This window comes from Cariama cristata, unplaced genomic scaffold (assembly GCF_000690535.1).
Source record: "Cariama cristata isolate BGI_N322 unplaced genomic scaffold, ASM69053v1 scaffold6619, whole genome shotgun sequence".
NCBI lineage: Eukaryota > Metazoa > Chordata > Aves > Cariamiformes > Cariamidae > Cariama > Cariama cristata.
In genome coordinates this window covers 54,335-72,302 of record NW_009636309.1, presented here as the reverse complement: position 1 = coordinate 72,302, position 17,968 = coordinate 54,335, and the positions used below count along the sequence as shown (strand labels likewise).

Genomic DNA, 17,968 nt, shown 5'->3' with positions numbered 1-17,968 from the left:
GGGGCTGAGCACGGCGGCTTTGGATGCGTCAGCCTCGGCTGGCACCGGCCATGGAGCATCTTGCACATAGCACTTGCCCCAGCAGTCTTAGAAAGTGTCCGCAGCCAAGGAAGCGGGTGCAGAAGAGGTCGGGTTTTGACTAGAGCAATACAACAGGTTGTTAAGAAGCAGTGGTGTTTTTCAAGGCATTCGTACTGACCCTTTTCACAGTCCCCGTGCTCACTTTACATCACTCACCTTCCCTATTTCTGGATCTCAGCCTGGGAAGCTCTGTGCATGTATCTGTAACTCTTAGCGAGTGCACGGAAGGATTAGGAGCTGAGCTGCCTGTTGACTAACCTGGTCCGAGACAAGGGGAGGTCCTGTGGGATTTATCTGCCCAGCGACCGCTGAGCAATCACTCCCAGCATTTGTGATAAACCACAAAGCTTAAAAAGAAAATAAAATTACATTCCTCAAATAAATACGGATGCAAAATGTATGAAAACATCAGTCTTTGTATGCAGGAGTGGAGACTGAAGTAATTAATAAATCATACACTTTAACTCAGGCATGTTCATGTGCTGCTGAAGCGCTGCTTTATTTGTTTCATTCCTTGAAGTGGCATTCGGTTGTGTTTAACGAAGAATCGTTATGCAGCTTTCGAGATTTCCTCTTGCCCTTTCAAAAGCAGTGTTTAAAGCAGTATCAAAGTTATTACAAGGGCTTCAGAAATCACAAAGATCTGCATTGTGCCATTATCTTTCTACAAGTCTTTTACCAACTGCAGAGCAACTTGCTGCCTGAGGCATAAGATACAAATGAGATATGCAAAAATTCTTCACTAGGCTGAATAATCATCAGAAAGTCAGGAGATCAGTTCTCTTTTCAGTATATAAGGTTTTGAGAGCTGAATTAGAGTCTCTTTCTGAGTTGAAAAAAAAAATCTATGAATTTTTCTTACTTTTAAGATAACACATCTTGTTTTGAAAGAAAAAATTTCATCACTGAAATCCCTTTCAGATACACACAAATTCATTTCACGAATATAATAAAAGGCTGCTTTGCCCCATCCTCAGGCTAAGTCCATTATTCTTTATAGTTATCTTGAGAACAGCAGCTCTTTTTATCATTTTCATGATTGGCTCACAAATGAACACACACATAACACATATACCAAAGCCTTTTGCAGGGGTCGTATATTTTTAATTATTATAAGGAAATCATTGAGTCAGTGGCTATGCTTTTAACTAATATGAAAAGTCAATAATACTCTTCTCCTATTGCAAGTGTAATTCTCACTGTCGCTGATGTGTTCATAGCCCATCTAGCAGAAATCATGGTGCTGAGCGAGAAATATCTAGTTTGAAAATCTTCCAGTCTGTAAAGAGTCACAAACAATGAATTATTTTCAACATACATATCCAAGTAGCAAAGAGTTTTTAATATACCTGTTATACTCATTGCAGGCTGAAGCTTATTGCAAGTACAACCCCAGAATTTGCCAAGTAATTCAAATTTCTGCAAGTATTTTATTTGCAAGTATCCTGCAGAAGTGTAAAAACCTTTGGAAGAAGTTTGTCCAGGAAAGCACTGTGTCAGGTTGTTAGTAAGGAAGAAGCTGCATCTGCCTCTGATTTCAGTGACGGAGGTGTTTGAATCTTACCCATTTGACACTTGAGCAACAAATACAAGAGCATTTCTAATGTTAAACTGGCTGTGGCGAGCGATTAGAGAGGAAAAGGACAGAGAAGAAAGAAAAGCCAAAGTGAAACAAAACCTGCCACGCGCACTGCAGCTGGTCGCTGGCAAGCGCCCTAAAACCCATCCAGCCTTATGCACCTCCCTTGTTCCGAGCAGGAGCCGAGACACCCCATGAGAGGGACTTCACGTGTCGTCTCTGAGACCTGGCACTCCGGTGCCTTACGGGCATTGCAGTCACAGCCCCATTTCTATTTAAATTTACAGAGGAAATTAATCCTTTTCCTTAGCCAGACCTTAATCTTTCTTAAATTTCTTAAAATTTCTTGCAATAAAGAGGCAACAAAGAAAAACGTGGGTTGGGGCTCACGGGGTGTTCAGTGCCCCTCGGAAGGGAGAGAACTCTTCTCCTCTCCTTTGGCTCCAGGTGGTTTTGCAGCCATCATGCAAGAGCCCTGGATTTGGATCTGAAAAATTTAAATGAACAAAAGAGCTGAATATTTGTGCAGATTGGGCCAGATCAGAATTACATCAAGAGTTTGTTGCTTAACCTGCTGTGATCCCTTGTGGAAGCTTGTTTTCAAGAGCCGGTGGTGGCGGGGAGATGCCAGGAACAGGGGCAAGGTGCTGGGGGGGAATCTCTCGCAGGCCTCCCAGAGAAGTGAAAGCCACCCCGGGGCACCGTGCTGACAACTGCACAGCGGGAGCCTCCTCCAAGCTGTTTTGTACGTGCTGCACTAGTGATTTGTGAAGTCCTAGTGCTGCTGCATCTCTTGCCTTTTCCTCCTCTTCCTTCTCTGTTAATGACTTTTTCCCTAGGACAGAAAACACTTGTACAAGTCAGGCCCATTTGACACCATGGAGTCTGGATGTCCGTGAAGTCTGAGATCTATTTTTCGATGGGTAGCTGTTGGGGATGCAGGGGCTGGACTCACATTTAAGGATGCTTGAGAGTCACAGCGCTGAGAGGTGCAGTGGGATGCAGTTCCAGGATGCAATTTTACCTTGGCTTTGATACTTTTAGGAGGAGCACTCTCTCTTTGACTGTCCCAGCTTTGGAGCCTGGTGTGGCGAGGGGTTCAGACCACACGGTTACCAGATGCAGGTGGAGGGAGATGTGTGGTCCCCTCATCCCACTGTCCTTTCCCATCTGGGGACCTTGGCACAACCTCCTCTCCATAGCGATGGGCAGTAAAATATTCTTCCTACATCTACATGTTGAGCTCAGGAGCCATCAGTGAGTAGCCAAATTGAATTCCTGCTAATGTTTTAAACACAGAGTGGAAGTCATTAGGCCAATGCCCAAAAAGCAGTTATTGTTGTCACTTGAGGCTGGGAGGTTTGTTTTTGGGGACAAAGCCACCCTTGGTAAACACTGAACAAGGATCAGGGTGACTCCAGAGATGAACAAATAGATTTGCTTTTCCTGTTATCAGAAAACGACCAAGAAAAAGCCAGAAACCAGTAGCTTGAATCTGAGAGTCTGAATTAAATCATTACACAGCTTAAAAGACTAAAAATATGTGTGTATGTGTGCACGTGTGCATTGTATGTGTGTTTATGTACGTGTGTATATCTATATCTATGTATGGAGAGGGGAACCAACCTAACTCATACTCTTTAACTAATGGTTTACTCAAATATTCTTTATTATACTTTGGTAAGTGTTTTAATTCTGTGAGAATTAAAAGCAATCAGAAATCTACTTTGCACAAGCCAACCGTGTTTTTTTTCCCCCACTGGAAAATGCAAGCAAAATGGCAAGGACTTTTGGCAATAGAATGTCCAGATAAATATGCCAGATTCCTTGCAAATGGCATTATTAAAAATAGTCACAACGCTGCTAAAAACTGTTATTAAATGGAATAGAAACTATTGTGTTAATATATTCACAGTACATAATTTATTCTCTGAGTGTATGTAAAAGGAAAGGCTATTTTCTTTGAATTTTTCCTGTGCTGATATTGTAAACTATATGACAGATGGGTCAAGTCCTGATTGCAGTATTCTAACATTTGGAATAGCAAGTAACATATTTGATAGAGCTGGCAAGTTTTTATATATGATTCAACCCAGAATATAAAAGCCACTAGAATTCCAAGTTGAAAATAATTAAATGAGCTGGAAACGATCAGGAACCACACATTTTTAAGTGACAGATTTTTTTACATGTTTAAATTGCACAAGAATATTTTATAGCTCCCTTTAACCAACAGTGACGTTTAATTCTAAAATGTGTAATTGATATTTGCAAAGCAATTAATTCCTGTGGCTCATTATTCTATTGCTAAATGTACCTAAGCATTGGGGCGCTGACTTAAAGTCATCTTTTTTAGTTCACCTTTTCTGAATTCCAGAGTTTTAACTGAATTAACCTATTTCAGTTTCCTCACGTGCCTGTATGAAGTCCAGTTTCATACTTGCATTGACTTTTTAGCTTTCTGATTGCATAGTACCATAGGATATTCAAAACTGCTGACTTCTAGAATATGTGTTGTCAAATGGTGTCATTACTGTGTAATACTTCGAATACCAATAAGCAAAAACCCAGCAGCTTATTCCATTTGTATTTGATTTCCTGCTTATGTTCTTTTTGAAGTTTCCATCTTTTTGTCACTGTTTATGAAGTCATTTGTCTCTTTACTTTTGGCGTCTCTCTCTGTCATGCACAAGCAGCCCGTCCGTCCAAGCCTAAGCCTCCGGCTGGGCCACCATCATCTCCTCAAACGCAGACTAACATGATAAATCATATGCTCAAAGGCATGGCCAAACAGCCGCCAAGTACTGTAATAGTCTTCCTTTTATTCAGTGGTTTTCTAGTCTAGCAGTTGCTTCTGTAGCAGTAGAAAGCTAGTTCTCATGTGCAGCTTTATACGAAATACCTAGCGCAATGTGGTAGGTTTTAGAGATTTAGAGGTAGCATTTATTTCAAAATGTCCACATTTTTGTCTAGCAATGTCTGACATATGCAACATTTTCAAATATCAACGTCAGCACAAAATAACATTGTTGTTGCATAACATTTTGCATGAAAACTATAAATATGTATGAGCTTTACATGATGTTGGATGAAATGTTTGATAAGTATATCGTATACGTTTCATGTAACTGTCAGTGCTCCAGCTATCTTAGCAGAATATTCTGATGTATAGTAACTTAACCAGGGAAATATTTAAAATAAGAAGAAAAAAAATTAAGATTGACATCTGCTGGCTGCCAAAGTTGTATAAGCATCAATATTTTCTTTAAAGACAGCATCTCTGAGCAGTTGTTCTTATTAACACTTTTGTCTTTTAGCTGTATTTGAGAGCAGATCAGTGTTGCAAATGAGAATGGGCCCAATGCTGCTCTGATCAATGGAAAAGCTTCCCTTTGGCTTCGGAGGTGCAGAAGCAACCAGAGCTTACTAAGCGACATGTCTTTGGACTCCCTTTTGCAAAAGGAAGAGTTTTCTACTTGCAGCCAGTGAGGTGCTGGATTGAATAGGAGAAAGAATGAGGGGTTAACTAGCAGTTCTCCAATTTCAGTATCTGCCCAATAAATTATATTAAGAGGAACCTGGATTTTTTTTTTCTTTCCAGTGATACAAGAAACAAAAGGAAAACTGGAGAAGAACCCCCAAGGTCCCTATCTGTGGCATAAATCAGCAAAAATGTAGAGTTCCTTTGCACGGTGCTTTACCATGTTGCATCTCTTAGCCAAGCTGGGCACCTGCAATGCCAGACTTCAGCTCTTCTGAAACCCAGCCTGTGTACCCCTTACTCAACTGCCCAAATGTGACCATTCTGAAAAATACAACTTTCCTTTTCATGGGAAATTTGTTACCTGTAAACAGGTATTCAGGGAAAACTAGGAGCACACAAGATTTTGAAGGGGAGAATTAAGTCCTCGAAGCTCACGTAGCCTTCAGCCAGGCAGGGATTTCTCCCTGGGTGACCCAGTAGAGCAGAGCGGTGCCACCTGTGTAGAGCCACAAGTTTCTGTCCCATCAGTAAAAACAACCTAAACGCTACCTAAAAACTAGTGCATGCAGAAGGCTGGAGCAAGATGCTGAGCCAGTGCTTTGCATGTCAGCACAGCCCAAGCTGCTGGCTTAGCTGGACTCCTTTGGAAATCCCAGGGTGGTTGCTAGTAACGGTGCTTCGATGTATGCACTGCTAGCATTTTACTGTTGGGGACATACAGTCTGTTGTACGTTGACAGTTGCAGATTCATTTGGCTATTTGGTTTTTGGTACTTCACCCATTTATGAAGTCTCCAGCTTTCATAAAGCCAAAATACACGTCGGTGCAGAAGTCTGAATTGGCTGGTGTAGCTACCAAAGCGCAATGCCGTTCTTTGCCCTAGCTGCACTAGAGAGCCAAGACTGGCACCCGGTTGTTAACCGGAGGGACACATCTGTAGTTAACGCGGTGACGTGCCGCATCCTGGGATAGATGGTGACGGTGGATCCCCAGGGAGCAGGTCTCCTGCTCTACTTCTCCTCAGGGTGACCATCACAGGGAGATTTTGCACACCTCAGGGAACTGGGCTGTGGTGTCAGCTCACAGAAACCTCCTCGGTTGCACTCAGCCAGCTCTGCAAAAGCTGTCGTTCAAGGAAAATGCGATTATTTTCCTTTTCTCTGTATTATTCCTAGTGAAATACTCTAAATGTTCCAGATTGTTAGCACCTTCGATGTTTAGTATGTTATTAATAATGTAAATTACCTAGATGAATATAATTTAATTATTTTTAAAAGTCTTCAGAAAATGCTGCAAAATAGCTCAACATAGCTAAACACCAAGCTCCAGGATTTAAACTCTGTGGTTTGTTTGCGGGGTTTTTGCTGTAAAGTTGCATCTCTTTTCCCATATAAATCGTACCTATGAACGCCTAGTGGGATTTGCCACTTTCCACTCCCTCCAGCATGCGTAACACCTTGACCCTTGTGGAGTTAAATCCTGGAGCAAGGCAGACCTGCAGTTTTTGCTATCAGTAGCAGGTGACATTTAAATTGCTCGAGTCAGACAATTTATTAAAAGTACAGACAGATCTGTTTGAATTGATCTTCTTAAAAGAATTTTAAAATAATATAGACATAATTTCTACAATAGCATCATCTACATTGAAGGATACATATTGTTCGTATATTAGTGGCCAGATGCTGTCTTTAGGGAATGCGATGTTCTTATTTGAGCTAATAAATTGCCACCATCTCACCACAAAGCAAAACAACTCTGACAGTATTGCGAGATTTGGAGCTGGAGCACTGTATTTTCATAGTATAATAACGAATGTGGCTTTCTGGTTTGCTCAGTACTAATTATATAAGCATTTAACATATGCATGAAAAGATCTTTAAAGCTGTAGAATATTATGGGATTTTTTTTAAAACCTCTAAAATAACTTATTGTACGTCTAGCTTTTCATTCTGCCTCCCTTTTAACTCGAGTTCTTGTACTACAGAAAATGTAGGCCGGTTAGTCACACCAGCTAAAAAGTTAGAAGATACAATACGTCTGGCAGAATTGGTAATTGAAGTCCTACAGCAAAACGAAGAACACCATGCGGAGGTGAGCAGCGGTGCCCTGCGAGGTCGTGTCCCCCAGGTCTTCGGCAGGCTCCGGTGGCTTGCTGGGAGCTTCTATATATTTGTGTGATGTCTTCCCAACTTGTGCTGGGTTATCTTCTTTAAAAGCCAAAAGTATTCTTAAATAATGGCATTCGAATGTGATGAAGGCAAGGTACAGTTCAGGAAGATTGTTTTTGCAGAGGGGAGGGAGGGCTAAAGGAGGAATTAAGTAAGTTCTGCTCTCCTCTACATCAGTCTGCAGCCTTTCATACAGTGCCAGCAGGAGCTGAATCTGGCCAAATATATTCACCACCAACTACCTACAAGAGCAAGCCTGTCCACTTTTCAGAAAGGTCGTATTTCCAAAAAATGTCACGTGTTTGTGCCTCCAGACAGCATTAGTGGGGTCCCTGCAGCAGCTTACCGCTCCTGCTTCCCAGAGCTGGAGCAAGGAAAACCACCACAAAACAAAACAGTTCTTTTTTTGTCCCTTTCTCAGCGTTCAGGTTGTTTCCAGGGGTTTCCCTGGGCCCCTGCGGTATGTAATTAACTCACCTGGTTTCCTGTTAGCCTCTTCTGCTTTGGCTTATTGGGAATACCTCAATTACTAGTCACGGAGTTTAGGATGAATTATTCTCTGTTACTCATTACTTGGGTTTTCTAAGGCCTAATACAACTACTCTTAACTCTTCAAAGCACTTTATTGGAGAGATTCGTGTTTTAAAACCACTGAAACCATGTCATAGTCAAATATAGACCAGAAAATCATGAGACTTGACCCCACAGGCAGCTGACATTGCTAGCTGCAGTCCCGCTCTCAGCACGTCGGGACATTTCTGCCTGAGCAAGTGACGTTGCGTACCCATGTAAGTATTTGCAGGATTGAGCCCTGAGTTCTCTATAACTCTAGTGCTCTTGGATACGTATTGAAAAGCTAAGCATTTTAAAATTCAGAGTGAACAGTTATTGTTTATGACTGTGGGTAATGTAACACTCATTCACGATTTTCTCTTTTATCATTAAAAGCATTTGATAAATAATTTCACAATCACCTAAAAATCATTCCGGTGTATATTAAATTTGCAGTATAATTTAATCTATTAATAATACACAACAATCCACAACACCCAACTAATGCCTGATTGCATATTTAAATTTCCTCCCTGTTTTTCTACTGTTCATTCAATCTTGGATGATCCTGGCAGGGGAAAGAGGTATGTGACTAAACCGAATGAAACGAGTCACTCCTGTCATATTTCGTGCATGCCCTCTCAGTGCCATGTTTCCTACTGGGATTTGACCCGGGTTGCCCTCGCTTCCGTAAATTTGACCGAGGAATGTAACAGCAACTTCGAGTCGGCTGCTTGCAGAGCTGGTAGCCTGACACAGGAGGGTAGATGTGGCATAGTAGTCCGGTCCATGCATGTAGCAATGGGTATATTTTACGAGCGCTGCAGTTACATCCCGACACAACCCTACCTGCCTGGACTCTCTCCTCAGCCTGTTGTTACCTCTGTCGTTTTGCATTCACCTGACCTCTAATACACTGTGGTGGAGATGAACTAAGTACTACACGAGTGCCTAGAATGGTAGTGGTCTTCCTCTGGTTTTGTCTGTATGTGCCTTGTACTGGATATACAGTATTTATATGTAGAGAGAGAATATACGGGATGAAGAGTAAAATAAACTTCATTTTGACAAAAGCGAAGGGGTATTCGAGAGCGCTGCGCTTGCGCACGAACTGTGATAACCTGCCTGAGGATAACGAGTGCTTTATTCCACCCATGACCAGCATAGGCTGGATGTACAACCAGCCAGGAAGGATCTGGTTTTGAAATGCAGGTTATTTTGAAAATAGCAGACTTCTGAAGGAAGCAGTTACAGGGCCAGGTCGTGTTCAGCCAGCCACACTGCTGAAATCCTCACCAAGAGGAAGACTCAAAACTGTTCTCCAGCATCTTTTGTGTCACAAGGTTTTGACTAGAGACAGAAGGTTAATGCCAACACGGATAGGAGGCATCCCGGTCCCCTGTTCTGAACGGTGACCTAGAAGGGTGAAATTCATCTCTCCAGAAGCCCGGCGCGCTGTTGGTACGTTATTGAATCCCTGTCCTGAGGGTGGCTGTGGCATTTCAGCAGTGCACAGGCAGTTGGCCAGCTCTCTGCACACTTTGAATTGCACCCAAAAGAAGAGAAAGAAGAGGCTGGGTAGTTTATCACTGATTTTTATTATGCCTTGTTAGCCACATCATGCTCTCGCTGTGCAATGAGAAATGCTGAGGTATTGCGCTCCCCCCCGCCCCCAAATTATTCCAGGTGATTATTTTTTTTTTGGCATGTTGTCCATTCACCTGGAGGAGGTTCAACCCGCGAGGTGCGACTCTTCGGTCTACTTTGGATGTTCAACAGAAAATTAAATTGCACCACTTAGTGAAGAAATGCCTTAATTTACTGAAAACAAATAGGTTTTGTGATTAAAACATGCCCCTTTTTTCCCCACATGGGCATCCAGGCAGACTCCCTAATGAGAACCCAGAAAATAGTACTCAGAGCATGGAAAATGTTCAAAAAAATATTACAACAGAAGTACTGTGTCTAGTCAGTTGGGTTTGTCTTACCCGTAAGAAGGAAGGAAACCAGCGCAGGCAGAAATGCAGCAGAAACCGTGTGCCTATGTCTGTAATGTGTGGGAACGGGAGGTCTCTGTCATTGTGTCATCTCTCCCATCAGATGTCTCCGAGCTCCCTTTCCCTTCCTCTGGATGACTGATGACAAATGCCAGAGACAATGCCATTCACCTATTTTTAAACTTGTGTTTTCTCTCTCTATGTATACGTATGTGTATATGTATATATGTATTTTAACTCCTTGAGGTCATACATATATACATGTGTATCCATGTGTAAAATATACAATAATAGGTGTGTTTGGCTAGAAAGCACACTTTTTTTCCCCTTTACATTGTGTTTTAGGCAAAGCAGGTAAGTAGATGGTAAATAAATGAAATATTACCATCTTGAAGGAAATTTTCGAAGTATGTTGTTACTGCTCCCACTGCAAGAAGGTCCTGCTCACCAAGACTAGGGAGGAGGAGGTTGAGGATCTGACATGAGTTAGAGACTTACGCAACTAAAATTTGACTTTTCCAGTTAAGAGGGAAACTGTGACTGGTTTGGGCATATTTTTTTTTCCACAAATGATCACATGCTTTTTTTCATAATTTCTTTTTAAAATAGCTTTGTTTTTCCTTTTTCATGGAAGCAGGTTTTTATTGCAGGACTCAGAAGCGTTTATGTTGGGATTTGTTGTAGAAGATATTCTTTGGCCTCCCCTCTTTTCCCTCCCCCCAACATGCCGATTGCCATTGGTCCTTCGTAGCGATCGCTCTTTGCCCCCAGACCTGTGGGCAGTATCTGATGGGGTGACAGCGTGGCAGGCTCTTGGCAGGCAGAGGCACGGCCAGAGAAACCACGTCAGAGCAAGGACAGCCCTGGCACCCTCCTTGAAAACCACGGACGAGCGCTGCTAATTTTAAGAGGACTCTCTGCAGCCCCATTGCTCAGCACCCGCTCATTTCCCACCTGCGCTTTGGGGAGAAGGTTTGAGCGGGCATCGGGAGCAGACCTGGGTCTTGACGTTTTCGGTTCCTGTGTGGTTTTGCAGCGGTTTGATGCCTCCCGATGCAGCACTCCCAGGCGTCCAGCCATGCCTTTGGTTGGACACCAGCACCAAACATGGGAGGAAGAGCTGAAGACCATTGCCACATGTGCTCAGCCCTCTGGGCTCCCTTGCCTTGATTTCAGCTTTTCCAGAGTAACCACTCTGCAAACGCCCAGGGCCACCATCACCGCTGCCTCTGAGCTTTCCGAGCACCCCAGGGCAGGTGTTACTGCAGCAGTGCCGGACACCTTCCTCCATGTGCATGGGACTGGGGACAGTTTGCAGAGGAAAGAACCCGGTGTAGTCACCTTGTCCCCATGCCATGACGACAGGGACACTGTCACCTGCTGGCATTGCTGCCCCAGGCACAGCGTTTGCCCAGCCTGCCCCTGGGCACGCTGAAGCTGTGCCTTCATGGCACAGCCTCATCCACATCTTCACCCCCATGACAGGGCAGGCCCAATACTAAGATTAGTTTGGGGGTTATTTGGTTATTTTGGTTATTTTACATCTTGGATGTACTCTGGGCGCATAACACCCAGTGCCACATCCAACCTATCCATGTCTTTGCACCAGTTTATATCAACTAGTGGAATGATAGTAGGGCAATGCCAGTTTGCTTGAAGTTTTGGGGTAATAGAGGAGTGGGAATAATCCCAAAGTCCCCCTGCCATTGTCACTGGCAGCTGAGAAGTCAGGACAAGACAGGAAGAATTAAAGGGGTCCGTGGCAGTAACCTGGTTTTGGAGCTCTCCATGGCCAAGTGAACCAGCAGCTGGAGTTGTGCTCTGCACATCAGTGCACTTCTTCATCAGTGAATCAAAACCGAATCCTGAGAAAGTGAAAGTCCACATCTGCTAAAAGCTGCAAAAAAACCCCTCTCCCCGACTGGCAATTCCTCTTCTAACTGATTCATCTATTCCCAGTCTTTTCTGTTTCATCTCCAGTCTCATGCCTATGCTAGAGGTTTCTTTTTCTTGCAAAGTGCTGGAAAGCTGTTTCTTAGATCCTTTAAGTCACTGAGTAATTTCCTATCACTTCAAAATGACAGCACATGGTCCTAACGACAGCACTTCTCATATTGCATGTTCCCAGCCAGAAGTGATTACTAAACACGCATGCATGCGTTTGCAGCATTCACATCTGAGCCATGTATGATGTGAATGTCACGTCAGAGAGCCCGTACAGTCAATTTTAAGGACCCATGTGCATGAGAATGAGTTACTTCACTGATATTTTTTGGTTTTCAAGTTTAGATATATTTTTTTCCTGCCTCTGTGAAAATATAGGCTTGCCATAGATTTTTTTTTTTTTAATCTTGGCATGTTGATAATAGAGCTTTGTAATCGGTTTCCTAATCAGTAGCATTATGAAGGTAGTCGTGCGTTTCTATGGGTGTGTATAGCTAACCATGTAAAATGAACAGTGCTGTAATAACTTTTACTGGTGATGTTTGAAATATCTCTAAAGGAGAGTGTGAGTGATTTAGGATAGATTTTCATGTCTTAGGCTTCTAGTTTTTCAAATAGACAAACAGAAGTTGTGAGTCCAAATAAAATTTAAACTGTTGAAAAACACAGCAGAAAATGCACAAGCACAGTGAAGAAACTCCTGAATTTCTATACTTTAGAATTAGTTGATTTTTTCTGACAATTAGCATAATTAAAGATGAATTAAGTCATTTATTGTAAATTGAACAGACAAAACCTTCTCTGCCATGTTACAGCTGCGTGCCTTTACAGTGGAGTTCTGAATAGATCCTCTACAAGAAACCTTTGTATTAAAATAGCAGTGCCTAATTCCTGTGATTAGCACTGTCTGTGCAGGCTAGCACTTTAAAGCACTGTTCTCTTTACAATAAAGGTAGTTTCCATGGGATGCACTTTCTTTTTTTTTTTTGGAGATATGTGGCCTAACATCTTTCCTTGTGCTTTATTAGAACTAATATACTTCTTTATTATCTTTTTCTGCCAACTCTGAAGGCCTTTGCTTGGTGGTCAGACTTAATGGTTGAGCATGCGGAGACCTTCCTGTCACTGTTTGCAGTGGATATGGATGCTGCGTTAGAGGTGCAACCCCCAGACACCTGGGACAGCTTTCCGCTCTTTCAGCTTCTAAACGATTCCCTCCGTAGTGACTGTATGTATTGTATTTTGATCATTTCTTTTTTCCGTGGGCAGCTCAGGTTACTGATAATACTTTCAACCTCTCCATACTGCACAGAGAACTGAGATGGGTAGAGATTTACAGTACATGCTCTTTTAGCATCAGCTTAATTTTGTTCCATTTCTACTAGAAAAAAGCACACAGACACCCCTTAAATCAAATGCCTCAGTCAAAGGTGAGAAGTTGAACTTTTATTTTGCTTCATCTTCTCAAGTCTTTTGGTAATGGCTGCCTGATAAGCAGGGAATTAAGTACTCTATCTCACTGTCATTGAGTGTGTGTTTCGTTTTATATGTGTGTACTGCATTTATTTAACATGGAGTAAAACAGTCCTTGCTTTAAAAGATTTTAATGAAGCAAGGAAAATATTAAAGTAAATGGAAGCAGGAGTACTTCAGAAGAATAGTGCTTTGTGAAATAAGACTCTTCTCCAAAGCACTTGGGCCCGTGCCCTCAAAACCCGTGAGGATTTGGCACTCGCCCGGGTGGTCCGACCGCTCCCTGGGGAGCTGGTGGCAGAATTGACATTGCCTTCAGTTAGGTCCCAGCCCAGGGCCCCAGTTATCTTTCTAAGACCACATGAAAAAGCCAGGGACTTATCCTCAGAGAGCGATTTCCAGCATCATGGTAGGGAGTAGCCAAAGAAGAAATGATTCTCCTACCTGCTAAAGCCATAATATTTGCCGTGCTGTATTTCTGATATCCATTTTATTCACAGGAAGTAATAATGTATTTGTAGGTTTGACATTAATGGAAAAGAAGATTCATTGTCTGTTTATTTGTTTGGAGTAAGAAGCCATTCCTTTTTTTGAACACTGGTACCTGATGCCAGCTCCTGTTATGTTCTTGAAGTTTCTTCCTGTTCACTGAGAAATTTGTTGTGTAATGAAGTGCCACGCTGTGGTTTGTTACAGAGGTTTTAGTAACAGTAGTGTCTTACTATACTTTTATTTATCTATTCTAGATAATTTGTGCAATGGAAAATTCCACAAACACCTCCAAGACCTGTTTGCTCCACTTGTTGTTAGATATGTCGATCTGATGGAGTCCTCAATTGCACAGTCAATTCACAGGGGCTTTGAGCGGGAGTCATGGGAGCCAGTAAAGTAAGGAAACCTCCTTTGATACAATCGGAATTTGGGTGCAAATGGATGGAGATTCATTCAGAGATGAATTAGCAAACATTAGACTGGACATGCAGAAAAGTGCTTTAGATTTTCTAGTTTAATGCTAAAAATAGAAGGCCTGATCTCGTCAGGGTTTTCAAGTTAATGAGGGAAATGGTATTAGCTTTTTGAAATGCATTGCTGCCTCAGTTTGAAGCGTGTGCCTTTGGACATGGAAGCATGAAAATGTGAAAACCTTCTTAGCTGGCATGGCTTTTTGGATCCCATTCTAAAAGGCCTTTTCCAATGCTGCTTTTGAACTCCAATAGCTCCTTTTCAGAACAAAAAACCTTGCTTCGCTGTGTTCAGTCCAGCCCTATAACCTGTGTGAGTCATTGCTGTACTTACTCTTCCCAATACTCATTTTTTCCACCCAGTCCATGGAGGGATAGTGCAGCATTGGGCTTCTCGCATCAGCCCCACGGGTGTCCCTGGGTCCCAGGCAGCTCTACCAAGTCCCAGCTCCATTGCCTGTAGGATTGGGCGTGCAGAAACCATAGTGAAACATGGGTGAGGTGGTTCAAGCAGAATCAATTAGTAAATTGGGAGAACTAGGAACTTACCAGCAAGAAATTAGTAGCCTGAGAGAAACCGAAACAGAGCTCAGGAGCTGGTGAATGATAAAAATGTGGCATGTGCTTCGGATTACTGTTGTTATTTCACAGGTTTTGAAGCATTGCTGAACCCTGTCATGCTTGCTCTTAAAAGCCAAGTCAGATCCTACGAAGGAAAAGAACTGACTTTTCCTTCTAATAAAGGTATGAAAAGAGAAGGATCGACCCTTTGCAAGCAACATGAGTCTGGTGGTGCCTGAGACAGGGGATTGGGACCAGGTGACCTCTGGAGATACTATTTTCCCTGCTTTTTTGGTGATTCTCCAGACAAAGTTAAGTGGCACTGCGCTCTCAGAGGTTGCTGTATAAAAGAACGTGTGGTCTTTCAGGGCTTTTCACACCAAATATGTTCCGTTTACAAGGAAAAGAGATTTTGTTCGGCAGCCAGCCTCCCATATGCAACCTGGAGTCTGAGTACCCAGGTTTTTTCCTTTCTTTCTTGTGCATCCTCAGCATCCGTAAGGATTCTGCCTGCCAAATCTCAGGCTTTTTCTTGACACCTGATCATCCCCTCTGTTTTGAGTGGGGTTAAGTGGCTGGCATTCAGGAGCCTCTCTCACTTTCCATTTGCTGTCTTTGGTCTGCAGGCTAACAGGATTAAAAATCCTAAAAAATCTTGTTTCAAATAAGCAGATGTGACCCAGAAAACATACAAGAAATAGATCTTTCGAGTAGGAGAATGCCATTTTTACAGCCACTCCTTCAAGCAGAATTGCACTTCGAAGTTAGCATTAACTTTAGTTTCAGAGCTCTGCTTTAGCAATGAGTATGTTTGTATTTCCTTGTCTGTTACAAAACAGAGGCAGTTAATTCTGTGTACCTGTCCACCTCAGTCAAGCAGTCAATAAGCAATTTGTTCTGCTTTTATCTTTTGTCAGAAGCTGACATCATTTTGGCTTTTAATGACTTTAGTAGCTTGACTATAGATATCCGTAAGTACTTGGCTGTGATACTTGCCTGTCAGAATGCTTTGTCCCTGGCTATGTCATTATCTAACATTTTCAAGTTATCTTTGATAGTTATGAAAGATCTTTTCTTGGTTGTATTGTAATACTCCCTTCTGGAGTTCCAGTTACAGAGTGCTTTGAGTGTTGCAGTTTCAAGCAAAAGCCCAGGTTGGTCTATCTGTCTTACAGACTTGGGTATTTAAAAGATTTCTTCCAGCAGGGAAGTGGGTGCTTTTCACAAGAAGCTTGTGTCCATCTGGTGAAAAGATGCACTCCGGGGTTTTTTTCACTAGTTGGTATTTTGTTCTTGTGTCTTGCACACAGAAGTGCAAGTTGCAATTCTACCTTAAGATGACGTGACCCAGTGAAGGAGGGCACCAGCAAATGCACAGGGAGTGGCACATAACAGTGTAAGGGAAAAGAGGAGTGTCGTTCCTAGGATCTTAAGACACTTTCGATGTGCTGTTCAGAACTAAACGTTAAGGCATCTTCATCTTTTGCCTCCTGGGCAGACCGCCTGCTCCTCTTTGTCTGATCAACAGTGAACTTGCAGAGGAGCTCAGATCAGAGTCTTACTTTGTTTGATTTGCCCTCCTGTATCTACTGCCTTCTCCTCCGACACGTCCATACTGCAGCACAGTTGAATTTTTGGCCACCGATTCTCAAATGGTTTGGACCAGCCAATTCCCATCCAAGTCATGCCCTTCCATTGCCACCTCTCCAGCAGAGCTTTTTGGGAACTGAGAACACTGCAGTATGTTTTTCCATGGCTTTCCTCTGCTTTGAAGAAAGGCCTTCAGGTTGGCCAGAAAAGGTAGATCGTCATTGCCTGTCCGTTCCACTGAGCTTGCTGTTGTCCTGCTTTGGATCTCTACAGTGAATTGTGAGAAGGAAATCTCATTATCTCCTGTTAGCCAAGAAATTATTCCACAACATGGAGTCTTTTGAAAGGGTTTCTCTATGCTTGTGCTTGCAATGAAGGCTGAAATATGTAGCCCTCCATAACCTGACCAGATGGCAGTTTGCAAGCATGTATTTCTTCTATTTTCATTGCTGAATACTCTGCACCTTATGCTACGAGGAGTTAGGTAGGGAAATCACAACCAGGGAGAGAGATACTGTTAAGTATTGGAAACATGGGGGGGGAAAGCATCGATGTAATGTGCTCATGAGGGCTATGTAATCTGCCTCTGCAGAGCTGCTGAATTTGCAGGGGGTCCGTGCCCTATAGCTAGAGCAGCTGGTGTGCTTGTATGAATCCACGCAGAGAAATGTGGAACACTTGTCCTTCGCACAGTCATCCAAATACGGAGGATACAGAGTAGGTCTGTTCTCTGGTGAGTTGAGAGGTCTTGGAAAAGTAGAGTTTGCAATGGGTTTTTTTCATGCTAGCTTCTCAGAGAACGCTGATCTATCTTGCAGCCAGCAGACACGTACGTGTGTGTGTGTGTGTCTCTGTATGTGTGTCTGTGTTGAAAGATCTTTTTGAGCAAATGCTAAAGCCAGTGCAATGACAACCAGTTTCAATCGCTTGAGTAGGACATTACTCATTGACCTATGGCTGTCTCTACTGCGCTGTAGTCCTGGCTTTAGCATCTATTAATTGCTCGCTAACCATTTGCAAAAAGTATTTCTAAATGTATCATTAATATAAATGTAAGAACTTGAACAGTATGATTCTAGTAATCATTTTATAAAGTTGTACTACTACAAAATGCTAGTGAAAAATGTTTCCCCTTAAAAGAAGCACCGTTGTAGTGAAAATGAGTATTTTTGTTACTATTCTGGGTGTCAGTCACAGGAAGAGCACAGATTTGACTGCCTACTTCACTATCAAGCTCTTTGCTTCACATCGAGGCTTTTGTGAAAAGATTTGCTCTTGAGCATTTGCTCAGCCTAGGCAGTAAGGCAGTAAGTGTTTATAGTGATGGAAGAGACAGGCGTTTGTGTCTTCCATCACTAAATCATTTCAGGCATCCTGTATGACCTGAGCATGTAAGTATGGGCAAGGGTCTCATTTGGCTCTATTCTGAAATCAGGAGGCAACTCAGTAAAAATACTGTGATTTTTCTGCCCTCCTTTCAGTACTAGGGCAGCTCTACAGGAGCAGCCCCTGTGCAATTGGACTTGTTTTCTGCGATCGGTGCTACAGTACAGTGTGAGCATTGGGATGTTGTCCAG

The 17,968-nt window shown here is 42.6% G+C and overlaps 1 protein-coding gene across 1 annotated transcript in view; it reads left to right on the top strand.

The window, feature by feature from the left end:
• The window catches only part of CADPS (Ca++-dependent secretion activator), a 145,466-nt gene that overhangs the window by 80,263 nt on the left and 47,235 nt on the right, over positions 1-17,968 (top strand). The window contains exons 16-19 of the mRNA XM_009707883.1: positions 7,129-7,235; positions 8,440-8,448; positions 12,877-13,033; positions 14,025-14,166. Of these exons, the coding sequence (XP_009706185.1) occupies positions 7,129-7,235; positions 8,440-8,448; positions 12,877-13,033; positions 14,025-14,166 (415 nt within the window). The remainder of the gene's footprint in view (positions 1-7,128; positions 7,236-8,439; positions 8,449-12,876; positions 13,034-14,024; positions 14,167-17,968) is intronic.